Consider the following 26,803-nt stretch of genomic DNA (forward strand, 5'->3'; position numbering starts at 1 on the left):
GAGTAAAGTCGCTTCATGAAACTCCAGAATGGAAGGAGGTATTTTAGCCTAAAGAGCATTTTACATTCTTCCCAGGAAGGGGGCGTCAATTATTGTGCGACGTTCTTTGTTCTTTTGGGGTTGGCGATGTTTTGATCACATTTTGCAGAACGAGAGAGGGAGGCTGCGGTACAGAAGTGTTCGCCTAAGGTAATAAGAGGTGGCCGGGGTCCAGCACAGATGGACTTCAAATGCCAGGAACAGGCGTTGGGCGGGTAACTGTGAGGCGTGCAATCAATGCACACAAACCCCTGTACACAGTAGGCGTCCCATTAGTGCCTGTCACCTGGCCAAGCGGCATCGGGCGGGTCCCCGCTCAGCGCCCGGCGTGGGCGGGGCTCCAGGCGGGGCTCCAGGCGGGGCGGGGGTGAACGCGCCGGGCGGGAGGGGGCGGTGTCCCGGATCACGTGGCGCGGCCACTGCGAAGCAGAAGTAGCTCCGGCTGCGCAGGGTGCGCTCGGAGCCAGAGCCGGAGCCAGAACCCGGAGGGGGCGCTGCGCGGGGACCCGAGCCCGATCTTGGCGCGGGCAGGTGAGGGGAGGCGGGCGAGGGCGCAGGCGGGGCCCTGGGGATCCGCGCTCCGGGGACCCGCGCCCTGGGGACCCGCGCCTGAAAGCAGCCAGGGCGGCTGGGCGGGCGGGGTGGGCGCCGTCGGGCTCCGGGCCTGGGTCCCGGGTCGGGGCGCCGTGGGTCTCCGCCCAGCCGCCCGCCGCTTTCTCACCCTGGGCGGCACCGCGTCGCGGGGCTGAGCCGTTTGTGGCCCCGGGTTTGAATGGGATCGGGCAGGGTCGGGTGGCTCCGGGTTAGGGAGCTGGCGCCCTGGGGTCCGCGTGCGCTGGCCCGTCCCCGCCGCCGGTGGCGGCGCTGGCCCTGGGGACGCTGGGGACGGCACTTCCCGTCCACACAGGTGGCGGCGGCGTGGGGGGCGGCGGGCGCGGCCGTTCCTCCGCAGACCCCGGGGGCTCAGGAGTTCGTGCCCCCCAACGGCACGCTCGAGCCGCGCGCACGCCCTGCGTTTTCCTGGTCGCGTTCGGGAACCCCAAGAGGACAACCCCCTCTCGTCTTCAGCCCTATAGGAAGCTCTGGGGAGCGATGGGCCCGGCCTGGGCAGGGAGGTGGGGCTCGGCGTCCTGCAGACGTTGGGGTCAGGCCCTTTCAGCACCTGCTCTCAGCGGAGCGAGACGCTGCTGGGCTGCGGGGTGACAAGGCGCGGGGAAGCAGGTGGCCGCCTCAGTCAGGACCCTAACTTGAATTTTACTTCCGTCTGTGTGACCCTGGGCGACCCCGGGCACGATGCAGACCCCCACCCCCGTCTGGGTTTCCCCCCTGGGTGCCGCATCGCCCCCTCCCTTTCCTGGCGGCTTGAGAACCGGGCCCGGCCGTAGAAAGGGAGCCCCCGAGGTCTCCACGGTCCGCTTTGGGCCCTTCCGTGGGCACAGGCCCTTGTCCTTAGTTTCAGTTCTAAAGCGAGGCCTTACAGAATTTGGGGGTCCACGCCGGCCCCAGACAGTGACTCCCCATTGCAAAGTCGCAGGTGCTTCAGGATAGCGGCGCCGGGGAGACTCATTACCCGGCATGGTGAGTCCGCGCAGCCCGGGTGCTGCCCCTGCAAAGCTGCGCACGTGGACCCCTGCAGAGCCCCTCTGCACTCCCTAGGTGGAGCCCGTGGGAAACTGCAGGGGAGAGAACTTTGGGGAAGGTTTCTTAATTTAGAAAAGAGTGAAAACACGAAGAAGAGAAGCTTATCCACGTCACCACATCCATTCATAGAGTCAAGTCATCTCCTGGGCCGGCTCCCAGCCTCCGGTGGTCCGCAAGCTCCTGGCTTTGTAAACAGAGAGCCTTACAAAAATGCGATCGATTACACTCAGCGGTTTGCAGCTTTTTTCATCGAAGAGCTATGAATCTTTGCAGATCAAATTGTCAGTCGTCCTTATTCTTTTTGTAGCTCCCAAGCATTTGTTCATACGCATGTTCCCTTGTTTATTTAGGCCCTCCCCAACTGGTAGGCAGTTTTTATGTTACAAGTCATGCTTATGTGAACATTTTTGTGCGTGGCTCTTTGTGCTTGCCGGATCAAAGCGTATGCATATCTTACATTTTTGTTTGTTTGTTTTTTGTGCACTGGGAATCGAACTCAGGACCTCAGGCTTGCCAGGCAGACGCTGTGCCACTGAGCTAAATCCCCAGTCATCCCTCCTGCCTTTTTTTTTTTTTTTTTGAGACAGGGTATCATTTTGTAGTTTAGACTGGTTTTGAATGCACTATATAGCTCAGGCTGGTCTGGAACTCACTGTGATTATCCTGCCTCAGCCTCCCTAGCGCAGGGATTACAGGTGTATGCACCACAGTGAGTTGTACATTTTAAAAGATGCTCACAAGTTGTCCCCAAACAAACTTGAACCAATTCATACTACTTCCTGTCTACACTGCTGGGTTCCTTCAGTGAAAAAAATGTGTGTACTGCTGGGGTGCTGGGGTGTAAGACACAGCAGCTGTGTTGTGGGGGGCTCTGCTCAGGGTTCAGCTCTGCCGAGTTTTAACAGAACTGTGTCCTGTTTTGCCCTGTATGTCTGCAAGCACTCAGGAGGAGAACTCTTTATTTCCTGGTTTGCGGCTCTTGTGTATCAACTTCATTTTAAAGTAAACGACATGAAATGTAAAAAAAGGACAAAAGTTGCTCATTACATCCCAGCTGTGGTTGTATTGACACCACAAGTCATTTTACAAAGTTACCCTTTGAGGATGAGAAACAGAAACAAAGAAGGAATTTTGAGGCTATTTCATTTCTGACGAGAAAAAGCAGAAGCAATGTGGAGGTTGCCGTGATGGCTGGCGCCCTGCCCTGGGCTCAGGGCCCTGAGGCCACCTTGCTGTAGGTGCTGAACTTCACAAAGTGAGGAGCTGGCTGGGATTGGATGGTGGAGCCCAGAGTCCCTGAGCCAGTTGGAAAGCACGAGGACCTGAGTGCCTCGTCCTGGTTTTTGTTTCACGGCAGGTGTTGCGAGGCAGGTGTTGCGAGGCAGGTGTTGCGCAGCGGCTGCTGTTTCCTGCTTTCAACCTGCTTGGGCTGCCCTTGGCACCAGGTGGGGGGGCCAGTGACAGGTGGCTGGGGCAGTGTCTTAGATACTTTTCTGTCGTTGCTGAGACAAAATACCCAACGCCCAAAACTAAGGAAGGAAAGGTTTATTTAACTCATAGTTTGTGGAGGTTTCAGTCCATACTTGGCTGGCTCCGAGGCAGAGTGGCACATGGCAGAGGGCAAACGTTCATGGTGGCAGAAAACAGCAAAGGCAGCAAGAGCAAAATGGAGATGCAGCGGCAGGCAGCCACTTTCCCTCCCTTACGCTGTATGCAAACTACCCGCCCCAGGGCAGGGGTAGCGCTCTCATCTATAATTCCAACCTTGGACCATGAATCAATCATAAATCTAGAATCCCGCCCCATGACTGCGTGAGGATTTGGGGGGGACTTGCAGACACAAACCGCAACAAGGCAGGCACCACAGTGCACAGCGCCAGTGTCCAGACCAGGTTCGGATCCCAGTCCTGCCACTTCCTGGCTGTGTGACCTTGGACATGTCCCTTGCTGTCTCTTGGAAGAGGCAGGGGCTGCCGAAGCCTGGGTGCTGGCCCTGAGAAAGATCCAGCTCTGTGTGACTTTGACCCAGTAAGTTCACCTCTCAGGACTTTACTTTCCTCTCGGGCCTTTCTCATTGAGTTGATGAGATCAGCATCCTGGTAGAGCCAGTGGAGCCCGATTAGGAGCTGCTTCCCAGAAAGAGCGGACCAGGGTACCGCCTTCTTCCTGGCATCCTGGGTGAGACCGTGTCAGGCCTGTCCCTAGGCGATGCCTTCACACTCGGCCACATGCTGCACACACACACTGCCTGTCTTGCCTCCCGGCCTTCGCTCAGGCTGCACCCTGCTCCCTCCTGCCTGGTTCTCTTTGCAGACTGGGGTCGGGTACTTCCTCCTCCTCCTCTTCCTGGAAGCTTCTGAGCTCCTGAGCTCAGCGCCCTCTCAGGCCCATTCCGAGGTGGCTTCACTGCTCCCTCGGCCCCAGCTGCTGCCCTCACCTCCACACTGGGACTGTCAGGTCCTCTTCCCAGCAGGGAGAGAGCAGGTGTCATTAGCGACGTTCGCCCACTGCTAGCCTGCATGGAGGAAGGAAGGGGCAAAGGGCAAGGCCTGCCTCCTCCCTGCCCCTGATTTGCATACAAGCCCCCAGCTCTACCTGGCAGAGTTGACACTCGATTTATGCCCGTACCAGCTGCCTGGGAGTGATCGGGGAAGCCCTGCTAAAGGCTGAGGTAGGGTCATACATACTGTAGCTTTCAGTACCTAGTGCAGGGCACTTCACTCCCATTGTATAAGGAAGGAAACTAAGGCCCAGCTTTTGAGCAACTTAGGGGAGGCTGAACAGGCTGGAGGCTCCCTGGTCTTTGCAAGGGAAACCCCTCCAAGAGCTACTTTGTAACCTTGGGGGGTTCAGAGTAAGAGGAGGGGCACACAGAACAATTGACCGTAATAGTCATGATGGGTCAGTCCAAGGAGCGCCTCACTGTGTATTATTGTGTTAAGGGCCCGATATAGTATCCTGTTTAGTCCTCAGAACAACTTTAGGAGTTGGTAACATTGCTTTCATGTGAATGGAAAGAGGGCTGGAGGGTTTGGGTGAATTTTTTTTTGTGTGTGTGTGCGCGCGCCTGTGGTGGGAATTGAACTCAGGACCTTGCATTTGCCAGGCAGGTGCTGTAACCACTGAGCTATATCCCCAGTCTCTCTTTTGTTTTTTTAAGACCGGGTCTTGCTATGTAGTTCAGCCTGCCCTTGAACTCATGGCGATCTTCCTGCTTCAGCCTCCTGCATGCTGGGATTATAGGCGTGTGCCACCAGACTCAGCCCGAGTGACTTCTTGTAGTGGCTGCAGCTGGCCGGTGAGGCAGCCCTGGGGGCCCAGCTGCAGGTCCTGTGGAGCTCTTTGTCCTTGCTGCCACCTTGGGGCAGAAGCTGTGAGCAGGGGCAGGACCACGAGAGGAAGGTCCAGGGCGCTCCAGCAGGGTCTTCAGCAGGAAGGCAGCGTGATTTGTTTGTGTGCTCAGACCATCTCCAGACGGAGAATGGAACAGAATCGGGCCAGAGCGGGGAGACCAGTGAGCAGAGACCCTGGGAGGAGCGGGCAAAGGGGAGGCCAAGCTGCCCACCCAGGGCCGCTGCCCGCTGGGACCTGGCACTTGAGCTTGAGACTGCTGGGTCTGGACCTTTCCCGCCCTTTTGGCTCATTTCCATCCAGCACCATCAGCTGCTCCACAGACCCGTTCTGAAGGGGTTTTGCTTTTATTTTCCTCAGCCTGATTCTGCTTAGGGAGCAAAGCGATGGTTAGCGAGGCAGGATAGAGATGGAAGGGCGCTGGCAAGGCAGAGCCCGGGCCACTTTGGCTATTCAAACATTCTCCGGGGAGAGGAGTCCCTCCCAGCGCTGTGGTCATTTTGTTATTCAAAGCTGGCCTAACGGCAGGGTCACCAAGGTCAGGGGTTCCTCCCCAGCCCGGACCCCATTTAAACCTCTGTGTCCTGTTGACATCCGCTAAAACTCACCCTGCTGGGTGTGCGACAGGATTTGGGTGCCTGACGTCCTCACCCTGTTAACTAACCCCTCTCAGTGGCTTCATACCAACCCGCTGCCCTCTTCTGCTCTTGCAGCCTCCCATTCCTTTCTCCTGACTCCTTCCTCCTCCCCGGGGTGTCCGACAATGACCACCATGGTCAACGTGGACGCCCTTCCGGAATACGAGAAGAGCCAGATCAAGCGAGCCCTGGAGCTGGGGACGGTCATGACAGTGTTCAGCTTCCGGAAGTCCACGCCTGAGCGCAGGACCGTCCAGGTGATCATGGAGACGAGGCAGGTGGCCTGGAGCAAGACCGCGGACAAGATCGAGGGCTTCCGTGAGTACCCTCAGCGCCGGGCGTGTGCGGGACCCGGCACCTTTTCATCTTCCTGCTGGTGGCAGTTCCAACTGCTGCAGCATGCATTGGTTCTTAGGGCGTTCTAAACAACCAGAGGCGTGGGACTGGGGCCTTTGCCCTGTAGCAACAAAGCATTATAGTGTTGCCCCTTTGAGTCTGCCAATTTGGAGGTGGTAGTCTGCCAGGACCAGGAACCCTGTGGTCCGCTGGCTGGTCTGCTCTCTGCCCCCCTACGGGCTAATGGTAGCCAAATGCTGGCTGTGTTTCTCTGCACACCGCAGTGGCGATGGGCCTGCATTTTGGGTCCAAGTTCAGAGAGCTGTCACTGAGCTGCAGCTTTCAAGTCAAGTTTTGGTCCTGGTGCTGGGTGCTGGTACCACCACTTCTCCCCTTCCCCGCCTCCCTCGGGCCGTTGGCTTAGCTTCTGAGGTTTTTGAGACTTTTTAACAAATAGAGTAGGGGCGTGTAAGGAACTTTCAGATGCATAGACTTGCTTTGTGTCTTTTATTAACTAGTTTGCAATTGAAAAATTAAAATGTGCTTTCCGGAGTCAGGGCATCCAACAAGTTGTAGATGAATGTCTTTCTCTCCAGCTCCTCATTCCTGCCTTAGAGACGAGGTCATTACCAGGCCCTTCTGTCTTGCAGAAAGGTCCGGTGTAAGTGTGTATATGTGTGAAGGAATGGGAACTACTCCGGCACACTTCTGCACCTTGATTGCTTTGTTCACTTAATCATTACCTTGGGGGAGGCTGCTTATCAGTATGATCACATTCCTTCATGGCGGCCCCAGTGGCTGGCCACAGTGTAACAGTTTAACTCAGAGGTAGACTTTCTCTTTCCCAGTCTGGGTCATTAGCTACACTAACTATGCTTCTCATTTCTTTTTAAAAATAGCTGTTTTGTTGAGGTGTAATTGACGTACCATGCAGCTGGCCATTTAAAACCCTCCTTTCAGGGACTTAGTGTAGTACGGCAAGCACCACCACATTCACCTGTAGAAGTTTTAAGGAGAGAGAAGCTTTAAGAAGGGACCGTGTACCTTTGAGCCATCTGTCTCCCTGACCCCCTGGCCCTAGCCTAAAGCCATCATTAATCTGCTTTCTGTTTCCAAAAGTCGGTGTTTCACACAGATGGAATCTTACACTGTGTGACCTTTGATGGCTTTTTTTTCCTCACAGCATAATGTTTCCAAGGTTTATCTACCTTGTAGCATGTATCAGGGTTTCACTCCTAGATAACACCACAGCATAAGAATATTCCATAATTTGTCCATGTATCCGTTGATGGCCATCTGATTGTTTCTGCCTTTTGGCTCATATGAGCAGTGCTGGGGGGAATATTTGTGTATAAGCTTCTGGGTGGGTGTATGTCTTTATTCCTTTCGTGTTTGATTTGTAAATTCTTATTAGTACATGTTTGCAGTATGTAAAGATTACCTTTGTCGTAGGGAGTTGGTCTATGAGTATGACACATTTGAATGTTTTTGTTTCTTTTGGGTGTATGCCATGGCATTGCTGGGTTCTGTGCCAACTCTGTGTGATCATTTTATGTATGTATTTATTTAGTTTTTTTTGTGTGTGTGAGACAAGGTCTTGCTGTGTAGTTCAGGCTGGCCTTGAACTCGCTATATGCCCTAGGCTGGTCTTGAAATTGCAGCAATCCTCCTGCCTCAGCCTCCCAAGTACTGGGATGATAGGCATGCGCCACCATGCCCAGCCATGTTGTGCAATCATTTTAGGAGCTGCCAGCCTGCTTTCCAATGAGGCTGCCCAACTTACCTTCCCACCAGTAGTGCTGGAGGGTCATCCTGGGGTTAGACTTTATGCACACCTGTGAGTGTACCCAAAGGACCACTGCTTAGGAGATGTATTTCTGAGCAAGAGCGCAGCGTATTGTACCTTTGAAGGGCAGGTGTGACAGCACCCCACAGAAGAATGTGCTAGGTCTGACCAGGCTGTTCCCCAGTCTCCCCACTTGCTGAGTGTGGGTTCTGCAGTCAGCCATGCAAGCAGAGATCCGGGGAGCCTGGCCTCATTCTCCACCAACTGATCTCATCCTGAGCGACACAAACAGCTTTCCCAGAGGTTTCTTCTGGCCCCGAGCTGGCAGGTCCCAGGTGACAGGGACCTGGAAGCCAGGCTTGCAAATGCCTGTATGCGGACGCAGCCATCCACCCCCCATATCACTGTGTTCCTCTCATCCACCTCCCAGGTGGCCCAGAACTGTCGCAGCTCGGGTAGGGCTGCAGGGGGAAGACCAGCGCTGGTGTCAGATACAGCTGTGCCGCATCTCGAGTGGACAGCAGGTCCTTGCTCCCCCTGACCTGAGGGTCCCAAACCTGGCGACCATCAGAAACACCTGAAATTTTCTGCGGAAACTCATTCTGACCGGTACAAGGTGTTGGCTTGTAACCCTTGACCTGTACTGTAGTTCTCCCCAGCCCTTAGGCAAAGTCAGTTGATTCTATTCCACCTGCCCCGGGGAGGAGACTCGTAATTTCCTCTTCCTCCTGGGAGTGCCCATGAGCCTGATAACCAGCGGGTTTCAGTTCCACCGCTCCCTCCCTCCCTCTTCCCCCTTTCCCTGCTGTCTTTTGCCCTCCCCCATTTGAATGCCTGGCTGTCGGGCTCTGTCCGAGGTACCAGAGGTACAGCAGTGAGTGAATGACACTGGGACCCTCAGGGAGCCCGGGTTGTTGATTAGGTCCCGGCAGGTGGGGCTCAACTCCCAGCAGTCTTGGATTTGCCCTGTGACCTTGGCTGGTGACCTCCCCTTGCGGAAGCTTCCATTTCCTTGTTTGTAAATGGGTGCAACATCCGTGCCCACCCCACGAGGTTATCACAAAGGGGCTCAGTGTGGGCCGTGGCACCCGAGGGTGCTCAGATGAGGGGTGCAGCTGCTGTTCTGAGTTTTGCTGCTGCTGCTGCTGAATAGAGTCCTTCTCACATAGGGATCTGAGGTCTGGTTTCCATGTCTGAGCTTTTTCTGGTGTTTCTGGCAGGCAGTGGGGACCGTGCACAGGTTTGGAAAGTTGGCGCCGTGACTGGGTTTGTGACTTTGAACATGCTATGGAAGGCCTGTTGGAGATGGTGTTGCTTATGGAGTGATGGAAAAGGCCAGTGTTGAGGTAAAGACTCAGAAAGGGTGCTCTCAGCTGGGTATTGTGGCGCACGCCTCTAATCCCAGCATCTCGGAAGCCTGAGGCAGGACAGTTGCAAGTTTGAGCCCAGCCTGGGCAACTTAGCATTTTAGGCAGAACCTGTCTCACAATAAAAAAAGGGCTGGGGATGTAGCAGCTCAGGGTGAAGGGCTTGAGTTCAGTCCCCAATCCAGGGAGAATCTCCTTCTGACTGCTCTGAGAGAGCAGGCCCGCAGGCCGTGGGTGGGGACAGCTGGCGTCTCCTTTCTGGCCTCCTGCTGTAAGGGGGACGGCTTTAGGGCAACTCGCTGCTACGGCAAGAACTTGCTGGTCACTGTGTGGCATGCAGGGGAGAGGCACCCCCGAGGGCCACATGGCATGTGGTTTGGGGGTACTTGGCAGGTGCTGTGTGACCACACAGGTGTTACAGCCATCTGTTCAGTCACCGTGATTTTGTCCCCCATCTGGGGGAACATTTGACAATATCTGCAGCCATGTGGTAAACTGGGGCAAGAGTGGATAGGCTGGGCTACTGCTGTATGTCCAGCAAGGCACAGGGTGGCCCCTCCCTGCACGCAACTGTCACACACACAACACCAGCAGTGTGGAGGTGAGACACTGCTCTGAAGGGCCCTATATGCTCACTTAGAGGTATGGAAAGTCACTTGGTAAACTGGACTGCTTGTGTTCAGCCCGTCTTTGCCATCAGACTAGATGCTGGGCTCTGCTAAGGCAGAGGGAGGAGGAGGATGGATGGAGCACGAGCCTGCAAAGAGGGGGGACAGATACACAGTCAGGCACCATGAGACTGTATGGTTGGTGCTGTGGGTGTGGGAGGAGCAGGAAGGGCTGGCATCTGTCTGGGGTGGGGCCTGGCAGGGAATTGGACAAGGCCTCGTAGTGCAGGAGCTGAAGGTGGAGAGTTGGGGAGAGGGATTTTCCAGGTGGCCAGCAGGGATGGCATCCTGGAATGGAACCCACGGCTGCCATGCAAGGCAGATGAGTAGATTTATGGTCAGAGATCTGGTCAGGGCTCAGCTGGGTGATTCTTCTGCTCTTTGTGGCCTAGTCTGAGGTCATGTGTGGTGTTCAGCTGGTGTCATCGGGTCTGGAAGGCTGTGGGATCTTCACTCACGACTGTGGCTCCTTGGTGGTGGTGGCTGGGATGCTGGGCTCAGGTGGACCCTTGAGCAGGCATGGTCTGGGGCAGACAGTGCAAACCTATGAGGTTCCAGGAAGTCATTTGCACTAGCCGAGGTCACTCAGCCCAGCTCAGCTCAAGGAAAGGGACCTGACCTTGTGGAGAGGGGTGGAGTGCACATCCAGGGTAGAGGCTCCTGCAGGTGGCCACCTAAGTAAAGTTGCCACAGAACGAGGAGACTCTGAGACCAGAGTTTTGGATCCCATTTCTGCTCTGCCACTTACTGGAGGTGCAACCAGAAGCAAGTTACTTTACTACTTTGTGCCTAAGTTTCTCTGTTAGTTAAGATCATAGTTGTTTCTGTCTTACTGGGTGAGAATTAAATGGATTTTATTTCATGTGCTTTTTATATGTGGGAAGTATCACATCGTTGCAACTTAATAAAATACAAGCAGAAAGAAGGAAGTAACTAAGTGTGGGTCCCAAGCCTGGCCACCTTGGAGCTGATGTGGATCCTGACGGAGCCACTTGCCATTTGGTCTTCAGTGCCCTTTCCTTCCCAAGGGTGTGAGCTCGATGTTGCTATAACACATACCTTAGAATCAATGTACAAAGAGCAAAAAGGTTTATGTTGGCTCCCAGTCTTGGAGGTTTCCTCTCTGATCCACTGGCGCCATCATTTAGGGCTTGTGGTGGGGCAGCATAGCAGGGGTGTGGGGTAGAGCCCAACCACTCGCCAGGGCTTGGGAGTGAAGAGAGAGGAAGAAGGGGCTGGGTTCCCGTTGAGGTCCCACACCCAGTAACCTGAAGACCTCCCGCCAGCCCCTTCCCTCCCGCCAGTGCCATGGGCCAGGGGTCATGCCTTAGACACGCAGCTGTTTAGCTCTAGTAGCGAGGGGCCCTGGTGAGGTGCTGCTGGATTCCTTGCCTCTGGCCCTCTGGACAGAGCTAAGGAGGCCCCAGGGCAGGGAAGGAGCCATGCTGCTGCCAGGATGTGTTGTGTACGTGGCATTCCTTTCTGAGGGCCCCAGTTGAACAGTGTCCAGGTAGAAAAGGGCTGGCTCTGGGCCCGTTCTGAGCCTTGGTGTCTCTTTGGATCTGGTCCATTGGGGAGACCTGGCATGTGACTTGGGTACAACGTCACCTGTTTGTGGGTCTAGGTAGGGTCCTTAGGTGAGGAGCCGCACCTTTGAGGGCTTGGCCTGCATTCATCGCCACTGAATGGGCTTTCATCGGGAGGGTCCTGCTTTCGCCTGGGCCAGTTTTCTCGGCCTGCTGATTTTTGGCCATTGTGGTGGCCCATGAATCAGAGATTGTCAAACACAGGAGATGCCTGTTGCTTCTTGGCCTGCCTGCCGGGTAGTAGTAGTGATGGCAATAGCAACGGTGTCGGCAGGAGCTCCTGTAACAAATGCTTGCTGCGGCTTAAGGCTGGGTAAGTATATCCCTTGAGCAGCTCTTTGTCTCTCCATTGCAACCTGTGCAGTGGGCATTATCCCTACGTCAGTTATAAGGAGACTGAGTCCTGGGGACCTGGTGATGTGCCAAGGCCAGGGACTGGCGCTGCACTCAGAGCTCATTCCCTTGCTCCCTGGAGCGCTCTTTTCCTAAGTGAGCGCAGAGACGCTTCTGCTCGGTGCCTGAGTGAGAAGTGCCCTGCGGCCTCGTCCACGCTGTCTGCCTGGATGGGAGCGAGAGACTTTCATTCCTTCTGTGTGTGTGGGATGTGCTCTAGCTGGGTGTGACTGCACACACCTATAATCCCAGTACTCCTGGAAGCTGAGGCAGATTGCAAGTCTGAGCCCAGCCTGGGTCACTCAGTGACTTCAAAGACTGTCTAAAAAAGCAGGGGTGGGCAGATGGTCTGTAGCTTAGCACAAAGGTCTTGGGTTTAATCCCTTGTACTGAAGAAATAAAAGGGGGGTCAGAGGATTGTGAGGGTTAGGGTCTCGTAGGAGCTAAGGACAGTGAGCAGTGTTACTGCTGGGAAAGGGCAGGGGGCGGGTTCTCAGTACTGAGGACCTCTCTCTGTGACAAGAGCTCTGTGTGACATCTCTATCAACAGCCTCGCCTGCCCTGTCTGGTCTTCTCTCACCACCCAGCGTGGCCCCTCTGTCTGTACCTTTGCTTTCTATGGCATCCCTGTCACCTGCAGTTTTGATTCCCCAAGGGTGGGTGCTTGCAGTATTGGGGGTTGAACCCAGGGCTTTCACACTGAGCTGCATCCCCGCCCCTTCTTTTGCTTTTTATTTTAAAACAGAGTCTCACTAAAGTTGCTAAGTTGCCCATGCTGGGTTCAAATTTGCAGTCCTCCTGCCTCAGCCTCCCAGTGTGCTGGGATTACAGGGGTACATCACCATGCCTGTCTAAGGATAGCGGCGTCAGAGAGGCTCCAGTCAGGTGTGTGCATGTATTGGCTGCAGGGTGTATGTTACTGCAGAGTAAACCCAGGGGTGCTCTGCCACAGAGCTGTATCTCCAGCCCTTTTTATTTTGTAAACTTTTGAGACAAGGTCTCATTAAGTTGTCCAGGCTAGCTTTGAACTTGGAAGCTTCCTGCCTCGGCCTTACAAGTAGATTGGCTGCTTTTAAGACCAGTGCAAGACTATGTGACAAAACATCCCCACTGCTCAAGGTGCCAGTGTGTGGTGCTTTAGTGGCCTCCCTGGCAGACCACAGGCCCCCTTTAAGAAGGGCTGGAGAGTAGCAGGGCAGGCACGGCCATCACCGAGTCTGGCTGTGGCTCTCCCAGGTAAGCTTCGGCTTTATGACAAAGGTCGTCTTATCTCCTGGCTGTGTTGGCCTTGGCCTGGGCTGGGGTGCCGTGGCTGTTAGAGCAGTTAGGCATGGGGGCGGTGGGGCCGGCCTGCCTAGGTTTGAATCCTGGCTTCCTGATTTATTAGCAGTGTGGCCAGAGGCAGGAAACATCACCCATCTGTGCCTCCGTTCCACCTCTGTGAGACAGAAGAATGACAGCACAGGCCCGGCGGCACTGTCGGGGATCGGATCCCTTAGAAAGGCCCTGGCTGAGCCCTGCGGCTGTGTCCACCTGGGTATCATGGCCCCTGTTTATCAGAAATGCACCCCCGGCCTCTTCTCTGAAACCGCAGTTGCTCTGCTCTCTGGGCCCCGTGGTGTGGGATGTGGAGACAGTCTCTCTGGGTTTGGGGAACTCGGTGTCCCAGGCCACACCCCTGCCTGGCTGCCTGAGGGAGAGAAGGAGAGAGAGGCAGCTGGCCTGAGGACACATCCTGCTCTGGAGAGCCAGAGGCCGGGCCCCAGGGTGGCATCTGTCTCTGAGCGGTGCCCAGCCTCAGGACGGCAGGCTCCCTGTCACTGTCACCGAGGCTCCTGAGTCACAGGAGCAGGACACGGTTATACAATCCCATCGGTAGTGGGTGACCTGTTAGAAGGCGCCCTCAGGGAACCCCTTTGGAAAGAGCTTCTGGACACCCGTACCAGGCGTCTCCCTGTGAACGGAAACTGCTGCACAACAGGCCACCACCATGACCTGGCTCACTCTCTCCTGGAGGAGGCTTGGTGCTGTGCAGCGTGGGTTGAATTCTGAAGGTCCTGGCTTTGCCCTTCCCCACTGGGGGCTAGGCCTTTGGGAGCTGGGTGGCAGGGCCTGGTAGGTGCTCCTCAGTACCTGGTCAGCGGAGCGGGACATGAGCGTCCCCATGTCCCTAACGATGGCAGTATCTGGGGTTAAGACGGCATCCCTGAGACAGCCTTCCCCTCAGCCACACACCGAGGTCCCAGGCCCCGAACTTGTGACCGCGTGACCTTGGGCTGTCTGCTTGGCCTTTGTGTGGTGGGGACTTCCTGTGTGTACGCGGGGTAGCGGGAGAGCTTCTCTCAGCACAGCTCAGAGTGTGAGTGTTTGTAACGCACGTTACCCGTGCCTTCCGGTCCTGCTGCTGTGATGAGTAGCCAGGTTGCGGGGGTGCCTGCTTGGGACATGGAAGGGAACCACGTATAGCCCACTCACGAAGGGGGTCCCCCTCCTGCTATACTGCGGGCCGCAGCAAGATGTCCCGCTGGGGCAGGACCCTGGGCTTGGGGCTGTGTAGAGGGGCAGCTGGCTCCTTTCCTTCTTGGGTTTTTGAGGCTCCCCGTCTCAGTGGGGGAGCCTCAGTGGGGACAGTCTGTGAGTTGCTGCTTTCCTCTTGCACAAGTTTGCAGGTGGGCAAGAGTTTTGAGGGGCAAAGTGTGTGAAGGATTGTGTGCTGAGAAAGAAAAAAATGGGAACTTACTAATTTGTAGAATGGAAACTAGCAAAATTACAATAGCAGGAAGATAGACCCCGCAGAACGCAGGGGGAGGAGAAGGTACGGGTCCCCACCCACCAGCCCCAGCATTTGGGGTTCTGCTGAGGTGCTGGCCTGCAGCTTCCTCCTGGCCCCTGCTCAGACTGGATTCTACTGGCTGGAGTCCTCTCCCTAGCAAACCAGCCATGCTGGGCTGTCCCTGGCCTTGTGCCAGCCTTGGCCCATGGAGGCAGCCTTCATGGAGGATGGCTGGAGAGGGTCCCAGATCCCTGGGTGGCAAGAAGGAGGGCAGATATTATGCCAGCTTCCTGGTTAGATCCGCTTTGAGCAAGTCCCCCTGCCTTGGCTTTGTTTTTCCCGGCTAAGACAGCTACTATAATGACAGAGAAATAAGAACTGTCTTACTTCTCTGACCAGGTGCAGAGAAATAAGACAGGCCTTGAACGCATCGGGAGCTGTCTACTGCACTTGGGAGGCTGAGGCAGTAAGATCACTGTGAGTTCGAGGCCAGCCTGGACTATAAAGTGAGTTCAAGGCCAGCCTGAACTGCATAGTGGCTCTTAGCCAGTCTTATTTCTCCCTCGTTATAGTGGCAACATGAGTTCCTTCCAACTGGAGCTGAGTGTGGTAGACAGTGCTTGTAATCCTAGCATTTTGGGAGGCTGAGGCAGGAGAATCACAAGTTTGAGCCCAGCCTGGAAAATTTAGTAACTTAGCGAAACTCTGTCTCAACATCAATAAAAAATCTTTTTTTAAAAGGTATGGGGATGTAGTTCAGTGTGAAGGCCTTGGATTCAATCCTTAGTATTGCAAAACAAACAAAAAAAAAACAAAACTACAAAACTACAACTGGGTGAGGCAAACAACCCTTAGCTTTCTACTCGGAGGGATGTATGTGACATGTTTCCCCTCCTGGTCTTTTCTTGCAAGATGAAGATGCAGTTTCACAGAAAGCAGACTTCCACCATGTGCTTTATTCACCTGCCTTTTTCACGGTGTTATCCTGTGACCATCTTATTGTCAGGAGCTAATTTAGATATCATTGGTACAGAGAGTAGGACAAAGCCCTCTGCACCTGAGAGGCTCTGACAGCCTGAGTTCAGAGCGTGGCTCTGCTGCCTGCGGTGCTTGTGAGTGTGGACGCGCTGTTTAGCTTCATTGGGCCCATCTGGAAGATGGGGTGACTGGGGTGTCTGCCTCCCCAGACGGATATCTCGGTGCACTCAGTGAAAGTTAGCTGCTACTGCAGAGGTGTCCCTGTTTTAATCCAAGGCACCTGTGACTATATATGTGCTCTTTTATGGTGAGAGACTGCAGGTAGGATTAAGTTAAGAATCTAGAGAGGGGAGATCATCCTGGATTTTGCAGGTGGATTAAATGCATCAGGAGACAGGAGGCCTGGGGACAGGGAGAGATTGGAAGACAGTGCCCCGTGGCTTTGAAAATAGAGGAAGAGCTGGGCAAGGTGGTACTCACCTGTAATCCCAGCACTCGGGAGGCTGAGGCAGTAGAATCCCTGTGAGTTTGAGGCCAGCCTGGACTACAAAGTGAGTTCAAGGCCAGCCTGAAGTGCATAGTGAGACCCTGTCTGAAAAAGACAAAAATGTAACAAAACAAAACAAAAAAAACGAAATAGGGGAAGGGACCATGAGCCTAGGAATGCAGGTGGTTGCTGGAAGCTGGAAGTCAAGGGAACTGGTTGTCTCCTAGGGCCACCAGTCCTGCTGACACCTTGATTCAAGACCATGCTGGATTTCTGACCCCCAGAGCTGTAAGGTAATCAGCAGGCATTGCTTAAGCTACCCTGCTTGTATAACTGGTTATAGTAGCAACAGGCAATAAATATGCTTTCTTAACGTGGATAATGTCTGATACAGGCTTTTGATCTTTTTTGATTTTAAGAAATAAAATATACAGTTAGGTCCTCATGCATACCCGCCTCCCTAGAGAAAGCAGATCGTGACGTGATAGTTATCATTCTTGTGCTTTTTCCCATTTTGAAATTTTTAATTTATAATTAACCTATAGTAGATATATTTTACCTGTCTTGACATAAAAGACACTGCGTGGAGTGTTATTCCTCTGTGCCGCATATTGTCTGTGAGGATTATATATAGATAGCAGTAGGTTTATTTTTTTATTTAAAAAATATATTTTTTATGTTTTGTGGAGAGGGATTGAACCCAGGGTTTTCTCACTGAGCTACATTCCTAGCTCTTTTTTAAAAAAATTTTTCAGGCAAGGTCTTGCTAAGTTGGCCAGGTTGGGCACAAATTTGCACTCCTCCTGCCTCAGTTTCCCAGAATGCTGGGGTTACCGGCGTGCATCCCCACACCCAGCTAGTAGCTTTATTTTCAGCGCTGTGAATAGCTTCATTAAACAAGGACAGGATAGGCCCCTCCTTTTGATGCTGAATACTTAGGTTCTTTTCAGTTGTGAAAATCTTCTAGCAAATCCATGTCCTCTGTGTTGTTTTAATGACTATAGTTTTCCATCTTATTTTTTAAACCAACCTGTTGTTACGTAATTTTCCTGTTTTTTTGTGTCAAACACTGATCCTGGAAATTTCATTTATAACTGAATTTGCATATATTCTTGGCATTTTCTGTAGGACAAATGTCTGATAATGATTTTGGGGGGTGGGAAGCCTTCACCCACTTGTATGCCCACTCTTCACCCTTCCGAGAGTCTGGGCGTTAGCTTTTGTAGACATGAATTCGGTGGGCAAATATGGGTCTTGCAGGTGTGGTCCGTGCTTCCTTCCTGCTTGCTGGGTATTTGTTCTGGCCCGGGCTGGGAAGCCTCAGGGGCGGTCAGCTCTCTTGGCTGAGGATTGAGCGTTCGCTCCAGCATCAGCAGGGTCATGGGCTGGTGGCAGAGCCGTAGCGGCCTCCCTGTTGCCCCAGGTGCTGGTCTGTCCTGGTTTAGTCCATTCAGCCCCGTGGAACCCCTATTTTCCAGTTCTCTCTGTGAGAACTCCTATGTGGATGGAAGCCCAGCAATATTCCAAGGATGGCGGCAGCTAGAGGATTCAATCCCAGTGGTTCTGCCTGCTGCTGAGATGGGAACTGGGTGTCGTTTTCCTTTACAAGAATGAGGCTAGAGTAACCTTCCAATTTGGAATTGGTTCCAAAAATACATGACCATGCAGAGTTGCCAGGCAGAGTTCGGTCTGGCACAAAAAGAGGACCAGCGATTTCCTCCGAGTGGGCGGTGTCCTGTGTGTCTCTGTGCTTCCAGCCCCTGGCACCAGCTGTCCTCAGTAGGTGCTTACTAGTGTGTGCCGCTGGATATGTGACTGCTATGTTGAGCCACTTTTTTTTTCTTTTTTAGGAAGAACCTATAGACTTTTATATTTCTCATTTTTTAAAACAATAGCTTTATTGAGAAATCTTCACCTACCATGTACTTTGCCTGTTGAAGTATACAATTCCATAGTTTTCAGTGTATGCAGAGCTGTGCAGATATTATCATAGTCAATTTTAGAATGTTTTTGTCATTTCCTCCAAAACCCGGTACCCCTTTGCAGTGACCTTGGCTTCCCTGACTCCTGGCAATAATGATTTACTGTCCACTTTTACACATTCTGGGCATTTCATATAGTTTTATATAAAAGAAATCACACAATATGTGACCCCTCCCTCATAGCCCCCAAAGGACCGAGGCTTGTGTGTGTGTGTGTGTGTGTGTGTGTGTGTTAATGGGGACTGAACTAAGGGATTTTGCACTGAGCTGCATCCCAGCCCTTTTTAAAATTTATAGTGAGAGAGGGTCTTGCTAAGTCACTAAGTTGCCAGGCTGCGTTTGAAGTAGTGATCAGCCTGCCAGAATGCTGAGATTATCGGTGTGTACCACCACACCCAGCTCAAAGGACTTGTTTTTGAAGATGGTAGGCTGTTTTAGGTTCCTCAGTACATGTTCAAGTTTGGATGTTGTTGGTGAGGTGTGGCACAAATTTCCCTCGTTTCAAAGTTTTGTGCCTCAGGTGAGAGTTTACATGCCTGTTGACCCATTTCACAGCATCCTGGAAGTAGTAATGCTTCACTTCCTAACTGCCCACCTGAGCACCACTGCCCCTCTTGGCTACCAGCAACCTTGAGGTAGAGCCAGGAAAATGGCATTCGGAAGCACAGCTGGCACCAGGATGGGATGTATTCTTGCAAGTCGGGGAGTACCTTGAAGGTGTAATCGTTATTGTGTGGATGGGACATCTGCCATGTGTCAGTACCATGCTGGGCACTGCCACACACAGGTAAGTCCGTGGTCACGTGTACGGATATTCATGCATAATGTCTGGTCATCACAGTCAGCCCACTCTGCAGTTGTGTTTGCAGATATTTGTGTGTAGTGTGTAATCATCACCATAAGCCCACTCTGCAGTTGCATGTACAGATATTTGTGTGTAGGATGTTTGTTTGTTTGTTTGTTTGTTTTTCTTCCGGTACCAGGAATCGAACTCACGACCTTGCACTTGCCAGGCAGGCGCTTTGCTGCTGAACTAAATCCCCAGCCTGTGTGTAGGATGTAATTACTACATTCATCCCACTCTTCAGTTGTGTGTACAAATATTTGTGTGTAGTGTGTAGTCAACACAGTCATCCTGTGAGTTTTGCCCATTTTCCTGACAACTGAGCTTGCGTGACTTGACCAGTTTACCAGGTTCTTTAGAAGGACTACATCAGACAGATTTCTCCAATCACCGTGTACCAAATACCTTTAGATTAAGACTGAGAAAACAGGCCACTGAAGGGGAGAAAATGTATGAAAAGCAGAGCTGATAAGGTACCTGTATCCAAAATAGACATAGAACTCTTAAAACTTAACAGTCCAGAACAACCCAGTGCAAAAGTGGGCAAAAGATCTGAGCGGACACCTCTGTCCTCCTACCCACCTTGCACTTAAAGCCATCTCTTTGTTTGTGGGAACCACACTGACTACCTCCGGCCAGTGGAATACACCGGCTGCCACCATTGCCAGCTCTGTGTGTAGTTTTACATTTTCTAATCACCACACTAAAAAAAAAAAAAAAAAAGGAAATGGGTGAAGCTGATATTAGTGTGTTTTATTTAATTCAGTATTTCCAAAGTTATGCTAACACATATGCAAAATGCCTCAATTATATTGTATTGTTGTTTTTGGTGTGAGTCTTCCACACCCGTGTGCATTTTGTATCTATGTTGCATTAAATCCAGGCCAATTTGACACTGACACTAAGTGCTTGACAACTGCACATGGCCAGCGGCTGCCACAGGGGACAGAGCGTTCTAGGATGGCCTCTCTTCCTTTGCAGTGCCTCTGTGCTTGTTCTCCAGGCAATGTCGTGTGGCCCATGTGGCAGGTGCTTTGGTGTCACAGTGGTGATAGTGCCACCTGCTTGGTGCGGTCAGATGGCATTTGCTTCCCCGAGACTGAACATGTGGACCTGGGTGCACCTGCTGGCTGGGCATGTGCTGGGTGTCTGCCCAGTGTTTAGCAGTGGTGCTTCTGGGAGGGGTCTGAGTGCCCAGTTCCAGCTGTGGTTCTGGACATGTCCTGGTCGTTACGTGGATGGAACCTTCTCCTGGGTGGTTTGCCCTGTCACACGGTCCTAGAATGGTGTGCAGATGCGTGACCTGTACATAGCTTGTCCTGCAGGTGGTGATGGAGTGAACTGTAGGTACATGGAGGGAAATGACACCGGCTGGGGGAGCTTTGGGGTCATGGATAGGACTGGGCGTTCACTGAGAAGTGGCACTTGAGCGGACTTGGAGAAGGTGAGAGGGTGAGCTCTGTGGACGTGGGGAAGACGTGCAGTGCCCGGTGGGGATCTGCAGCAGAGCCCATCTGGCCGAACATGGTGACATCGTGTGGTGACTCCATGGGGACAGGTGTCCACGTCTCTTTCTGCCTCCTCCCGTCACTAGGAGGAAGAAGGCTCTGGGGCCCAAGGAGGGCGGGATAGGCTGTTTCAGGGGCCTCCTGCGGGCTACAGGGTTGGGGCAGTATAGGTCTGAGGGAGTAGGGTCACTGGGGCAGGTGGGTCACTCAGAGATGCCCAGGTCCTGAGCGCCAGGCCTGAGGTTCCAGCTGCAGGGGAAGAGCTGTTTTCAGGCAAGAGGGCCACTTTCAGCGTCATACGAGGATGTTCACCAAGCCCCTGCCCCGTCATCGTCGTCGTCACCACCACCTCCATCATCGGAGCTGATGTTTACACACCTGGCCCAGGTCTGAGAAGGTCCTGCGTCTTACCCACTTGCTTAATCTCACAACTCCTATGCAATACTATTGTTATTCTTGTTTTACAGATGAGGAAATTGGGGCATGGAGAGGTCACGTCAGCTGCCCGGTGTCACCCAGCGAGTGGCCAGGCTGGTGTGAAGGCAGGCCTGCTGGCCACGCTCTGCAGCCTCTTGCTATGCTGTGCTGTTGCACAGGACCCACGGGGTGGACGCTGCCCTTCTGTCCCCTTACTTTACAGAACCTTTTGCCTTGTATGATTCTGGCTCCCTGACCCCTGATCCTGGAGAGGAGGGTAAGGAAATGGTAGAGCTGCGAACAGTTGTGTCCCCTCTGGGAATCCAGGAGTGTCAGTCTGTGGCCGTGGGTTCCAGAGGTGTCCTCCCCTGAGGCAGGGCTTCCAGACCCTGGGCTGCCTTGGGTTTAATGAGGGTCCCTCACTGGCCAGGGCTATGTCTGCTGGGGCATTCCCCTCCCGGGAGCGGGGGATGTCGCTACTTAGACCCCACTGATTGACACCTAGGTCTTTCCATTCTTCAGGAAAACTGGAAGTTTGGATTCCTCTGTGACTTCTCTCAGTGTAAGATGTTGATATTGGAACTATTAATGTGTTTGACCCAAGTGCCCCAGAGTCGCAGCCACTACTCTAGAGAATCCTTGAGGGGACAGAGAGCCTGGCCCCAGAGCCTGCGTGTTGGGGGGCTGAGGCCCTGAATCTCGCGATGCCCCTTGCTGCCTGGCTAGTGAGCTTCCCTTTCCACTGGCTCCCCCAGGCTGAGACGGGAGCTGGGAGCCTGGTGGGCAGCTGGGCCAACTCGGTTCCTCCGTGATGGCTGGGTGGGTTTTGTGGTGGGGAACAGAGGCTGTTATAGACACTGTTGGTGGCTATCCTTGTTCCCTTGTCACATACCTGCACACCCGGGTCTCTTGCTGTGAATATTAGCGAGTTCATGTGAGGATGCCCACCAGGCTGCTGTGCAAGGTGGGCCGGAAGCCTGGGGAGTTGCCGCTTCCAGGGTGGCCAGGACTGGATGTGGAGTTGGCAGATCCAAACCCTGGCCCTCTTGTGCTCAGTCCCGGAGACCCTGAAGCTCCCAGAGTTCCTCACGGGGGAACGCTCCCTCTCTTGGCTGTGTCCTCTTCCCTGTCTCTCTGCCCCATGCCCCTTCCAGAAATTCCTGAAATGTTCTTCCAGATAACATTGCGTATACCTCCTGTTCTCAGGATCTGCGTCCGAGGGACCCAGGCGAGCACAGAGATGCCGCTGCACCCTGCGTCCGGAAACACGAGGGCCGGAATCTGGCGCCTCTGGGGCTCACTGTTTTCTGTGTCTGTGAGAAGTGTGTGTGTGCGCGCGCGTGCACGTGCTTGTGCATGTTTGCATTTTCCAGCATCTTCACTCAGCCTCCATTTTTTGTGAACTTTGCATTTGTGAGTTTGCCTGCTCACTGAATTTTATTTGTAAGCTCCCAAAAAGCTCTACTGGGGCTTTTGTGGTCATTCGTGATCATGCACAGAGCAGTGAAAGATTCGGGTCACTCACACATCTGCTCTGCTGAGGTCAAGCAAGGCTACACTCTGCCGTGGTTCAGACAGCGGACTGCAGACTAGCATCCTGCTCGTAGTCTCTTTGGTCCTGTGTGCTGCACTTTCGTGCTTTTTGGTGTTTGCTCTTTAAAATGGCTCGAAGCACAGTGCAGAGTGCGCTCATCGTTACTTTATTAATTCTTCCCACCATTCATTCATTGATTCTTTCATTCTTTTTTTTTCAGTGACTGTTGATCGCCCTCTAAGGGTTAGGAATTGTGTTGAGTTCTGATCAAAGGCGAGAAGGTCTTTTATGTCGCGGGCGTTACCGTTTAGCGGTGACAAGCAAAGCACTAGTCAGCAGCGCCAGTGCATGCATCATAAGGAAAGTGAACTCGCTGATTACTTAAAAGATGAGAAAAGATCTGGTATTCTGTGCTCCCCAATTACTATGAGTTGGAATCTGGAAATAGAGGTAAAACCAGTGTCTTTATTGTGGGCAGCGGGATCGATATTCATTGAAGAGAAGATTAAACATGTCTTTTAATTTAAAAAATGGAGGTAATTCCTGCTTCTCTAAGGGGACAGTGGGTGGCTTTGTACAGGATTGCAGCCCAGGAAACAGCAACTGAGCTGATCTCATGGTGACCTTTCCGGTCCCAGGGGCTATATCTCCCTTGTGTTTCCACTAAGAGTGAGGGTGTGCGCTTCCTGTCACGACTCTGATGCGGACACTGCTCTCCCAGCCCTGGAAACCAGTTTAGGATGGTGTTTCAGTATCTTTTGCTGTATAATGAACCAGGTAAAGGTACAGGGGCTTAACACAGCCAGCATTCTGTGGGGTGGGGTGGTGAAACTGTGTTTCACCTGGTCTAGACTGGAGCCCCTCACTCTGGGGCAGCCAGTGGGGGCTGGGCGGAAGTTCCACATGAGCAGAAGCTACAGGGGGCAACAGAACATTACTTCTGCTGCATTCTGTTGATCAAAGCAAGTTGCAAATCTGGCCCTGGTTCCAGGAAGGGAGCTGGGTTCTACACATGGATGGGGAATGGGACGTCTTTAATCCAGCAGAGATGAGCTGAGGCAGCCAGGGGTAGCCAGGGGCAGCTTGTGGGGCCTTGACCGCGGCACATTGGATTGTCTAGAAGGCAGCTCTGTGCCATCCATGAGACAAGGCTGGGAGGTGGGCAGGGAACCCTGGTTGGCAGGCAGCACTGGCACTTTGCTCCAGCGTTGTGCGTGGTGACCAGCGCATACCAGGTGTACGGTCCTTCACAGGGCCTGCGTCCTCCAGCAGGTTGGCCTGGCTTCCGGAAGTGGTAGGTGCAAGGACACATGCTCAGAGGGTGCGGGCAGAAGCCTCGGGATTTCTGGGGTTTGCACAACATCACTTCTGTCACATCGTTCTCTCACCGGTCAAAGTAGGTCACACGCCCGTGAGGGGAAACGGCTGTGTCTTGGTTGAAGGAGCTGGGGGGTGTCACGGCTGTGTGTGTGTGTCTTGCACCTTCTCGTCTGCCATCATCTTGAGGGGCTCATGCTGGGGAGGCTTTGGGTGCCCTTTATCGTCTCACCCAGTATTGCCACAGCTTCGATGACCACAGCTGGTGACCCAAGTTCTCACCCTGTACCTGCCCATCAAAGAGACACGGGAATATCAGAGGGGACAGGGTTCTTTTTAACACTTCCATTGAGAACGTGTGCCTCAGGCCTAGGCCAGATCAGCTCCCAGCCTTCGTGGACCCTATGGGAGGAGAGGGGGCTAAGTGAGCCCATGAGTTTGAGAGCAGAAGCCCAAAGGAGAAGTCCCGTGCTGGAAGGGAAGGTGCAAGGGAGACCTGGCCGCCATCTCTGTTCTGTCCCTTCCTGTCACGTGACCTGGGCCCAGACACTTCCTCTCTGCGGGCACTCATCCCTGGCCTGTGAGGTGAAAGCTGCAACACCTACTTCTCAGGGTTGTTGTGGGGACCCAGGGAGCCCATGGGCTCGCCTCTCACTGCCGTGAGAACCACTTCCATGATTTGTGCGTCAGTCTTCTTAGCGTGAGGCCCGTTCTGGCCAAGTCTGTTGTTCCCCCTGCTCCTTCCTTCCTGCCCCATCTGGAATATGTCCCACAAGTCCGTTGTTCCATCCTTCCATCTCCTTGGGAAGCTTGTCACTCCAGTACTTACATTTATGTGGGCTTAGCAGGGCCCTCTCCCTTAGACTGTCAGCCTTCCGAAGGGGAGCTGTGCTTCTGCCATTCTTTGCTCCAGTATTGTGTGCGATGACCAGCACACACCACGTATCCTGTAGACTCCGTCTGAGTGGGCGGGCGCCGTTCCTCCCCTGCCTGGGCTTTGGGGACACCCATTAATCAGTTGCAACGACATGGAGCTCCGGAGGCCAAAGCTTCAGGGATCATCTCTCCAATTTCTGGAGGCCACGGTGGCCTGGACAGCAGCCAGGCCGCAGCCACCCAGCTGGGAACACCCTGCGTCAGTGTGACAGGCCTGCTAGTGCTGTGGGCAGAGGGAAATGGTCGCAATAATTTGCATGAAGATGCCCCTTGTCCTGAGTTTCCATGGAAACTGCCTAACCCATCGCCCTGGCAGAAGGGAGAAATGAGGAGCATCGGGGGAGTGGATCATGAATGGGAAATTGGGTTTCCTCTTCCGTAAGTGAGGAGGGATTTCCTGGATTTTTATTTTTGTTTGTACTTTCGGTGGGAGAGATTCTGAACCACAGAAACAAATGAGCTTCTCGGTGAGGCCACAGATGTTCTTTCTCGTTGCTGAGTGGTAAATCCCCCATTGTCTGAACCCCGTATAGTCTGCTTGGCTACTCCCCTGATCGGTGACCTTGAGCATGCCAGGTTTCTCTCCAGTAAAGTGAAGGAAAATATTACCCAGCCATCAGTGTGTTGTGAGGATGAAGTGAGTTAACACGAGTTGGGAGGAGAGGGTCTGGGCATAGCAAGCGGTGAGTGAGTGGTGGCTGCTACTCGTGGTGGTTTTTCTCAATTGCTACATCACAGACAGCCCTGGAGCTTGGGGGTGTGGGAGGAGTTTCCAGCGTGAGGCTCTTTGGAACAGCATAGATGAAGAACAGTGGGAACGGGGCCTGGTTGTTGGGCAACCTTGGTGTCTGTAGCCTTCCTGGAGGGCTTGGACGCTGCCTGTCTTGCTCACAGGATAGTAGGCAGCCTCTGTCTCTTCTGAGATGGTGGTTTTGTTTTGACGCAGGTCTGGGACTCTCATCTGCTTAGCGCCGGCCCTGTTTGTCACCCTGTGCCCTGCCCTGAGCCTGGTGTGGGTCCTGCTGAGCTGACCCCCCGACTTGTTTCCTTTGAGCTTCAGGAAGTGGCCTCTGTAGAAAAAAACATAGCAGCGGGTGGCAAGCTTTAGGCCCGGTGAACAGCTCACTGGAGCACAGAGCCCCAAAATAGATCTTTCTCTGCTAAGTCGCCAAGCCGGTGGGGGCAGTGGTGAATGCTTTGCATAATTTCCTACCCAGAAGGAAAGGTTTTACTGCAAACAACTTTTTGGGACACACACTCACATGCACACATGCATAGCTCCAAAAGATCCAAGCATTTTTCAGAGGAGCACAAACTGAAAGCCAGGCGGGCCCGGGCTCAGACCCTATGTCCACCGTGAACAAGCTGCGCAGCTCTGAGCAAGTCCTTTAGCTGCTCTGAGCCTTGGTTTTCCCGTGTTAAGCAATGAAGATGAGACCAGCCTCTCGAGTGTGTGTGCAGAGCAGCTTCCAGCACCTTTGCTGTGTGGCAGAGGTGGGCAGATGTGGAGAGAAACCTTTCTCTGTTTTTCCTTTTCTTCCCCCATCTTGTTTTTCTTTTCTCCTCTTGGCTTGTCCTTGGACCTGTGCTGAGTTCCTCTTGGCTTCCCAAGTGCAGCAGGCAGGCAGGGGATGAGGGTGAAGCTTTGGTTTTCCTGGAAGATGCTTCCAAGGCCGACTTCACAAAGCGCTCTCGTGCCCTCCAGGCGGGGAGATGGAGAGTAGGCAGAAGTGGCAGGTGTGGGTAGCGGGCCTGGAGATGACCGTGTCCTAGTCCCTACCGCCCACAGGCAGAAGGGGCTTCGCGAGTGTGCTCAGTGTAGGAGGTTGAGATGGGACCACCTGGGCTCACTGGGTGGATCGCAGGGCTCACGGGGGTCTTAGGAGACGCAGGAGGTCAGGGGGGGAAGAAGCTGTGACGTGACAGGAGAGAGGGTGGAGGGAGATCCCCTGAAGGTGGGAGAAGGGGCCACAAACTAAGGAGTGTGACAGCTCCCGCCGGCTTCTCCCTGGAGCCCCTGGAGGAGGAGCCCTCCTGCTGACCTTGGCTTTGGCCCAGGAGACTGGCTTCGACCCTGGGCCTGGAAGATCATCACTTACACTGCCTTCAGCCCTGACAGCTGAAAAGAGTGTGCGGGGCGGGAGCAGGGAGCTGTGGGTGGAGGGAGCGCGTTTCCAGCCTTCCCAGCAGGATGTGCAGGATGAGGAGCCAGTGCCACCCTC

General features: G+C 53.5%; 1 protein-coding gene across 1 annotated transcript in view; it reads left to right on the forward strand.

The window, feature by feature from the left end:
• Window positions 1–451: 451 nt before the first annotated feature.
• Plcg2 (phospholipase C, gamma 2 (phosphatidylinositol-specific)) overlaps window positions 452–26,803 on the forward strand; it is a gene marked incomplete in the record, with an annotated part of 127,846 nt that continues 101,494 nt past the window's right edge. The window contains 2 exon segments of the mRNA XM_013507097.1: window positions 452–570; window positions 5,745–5,987. Coding sequence (XP_013362551.1) covers window positions 5,795–5,987 — 193 coding nt within the window.

The sequence above is a fragment of the Chinchilla lanigera genome, unplaced genomic scaffold, assembly GCF_000276665.1.
Source record: "Chinchilla lanigera isolate Chin_1 unplaced genomic scaffold, ChiLan1.0 scaffold00121, whole genome shotgun sequence".
In the NCBI taxonomy this organism is placed as follows: Eukaryota; Metazoa; Chordata; class Mammalia; order Rodentia; family Chinchillidae; genus Chinchilla; species Chinchilla lanigera.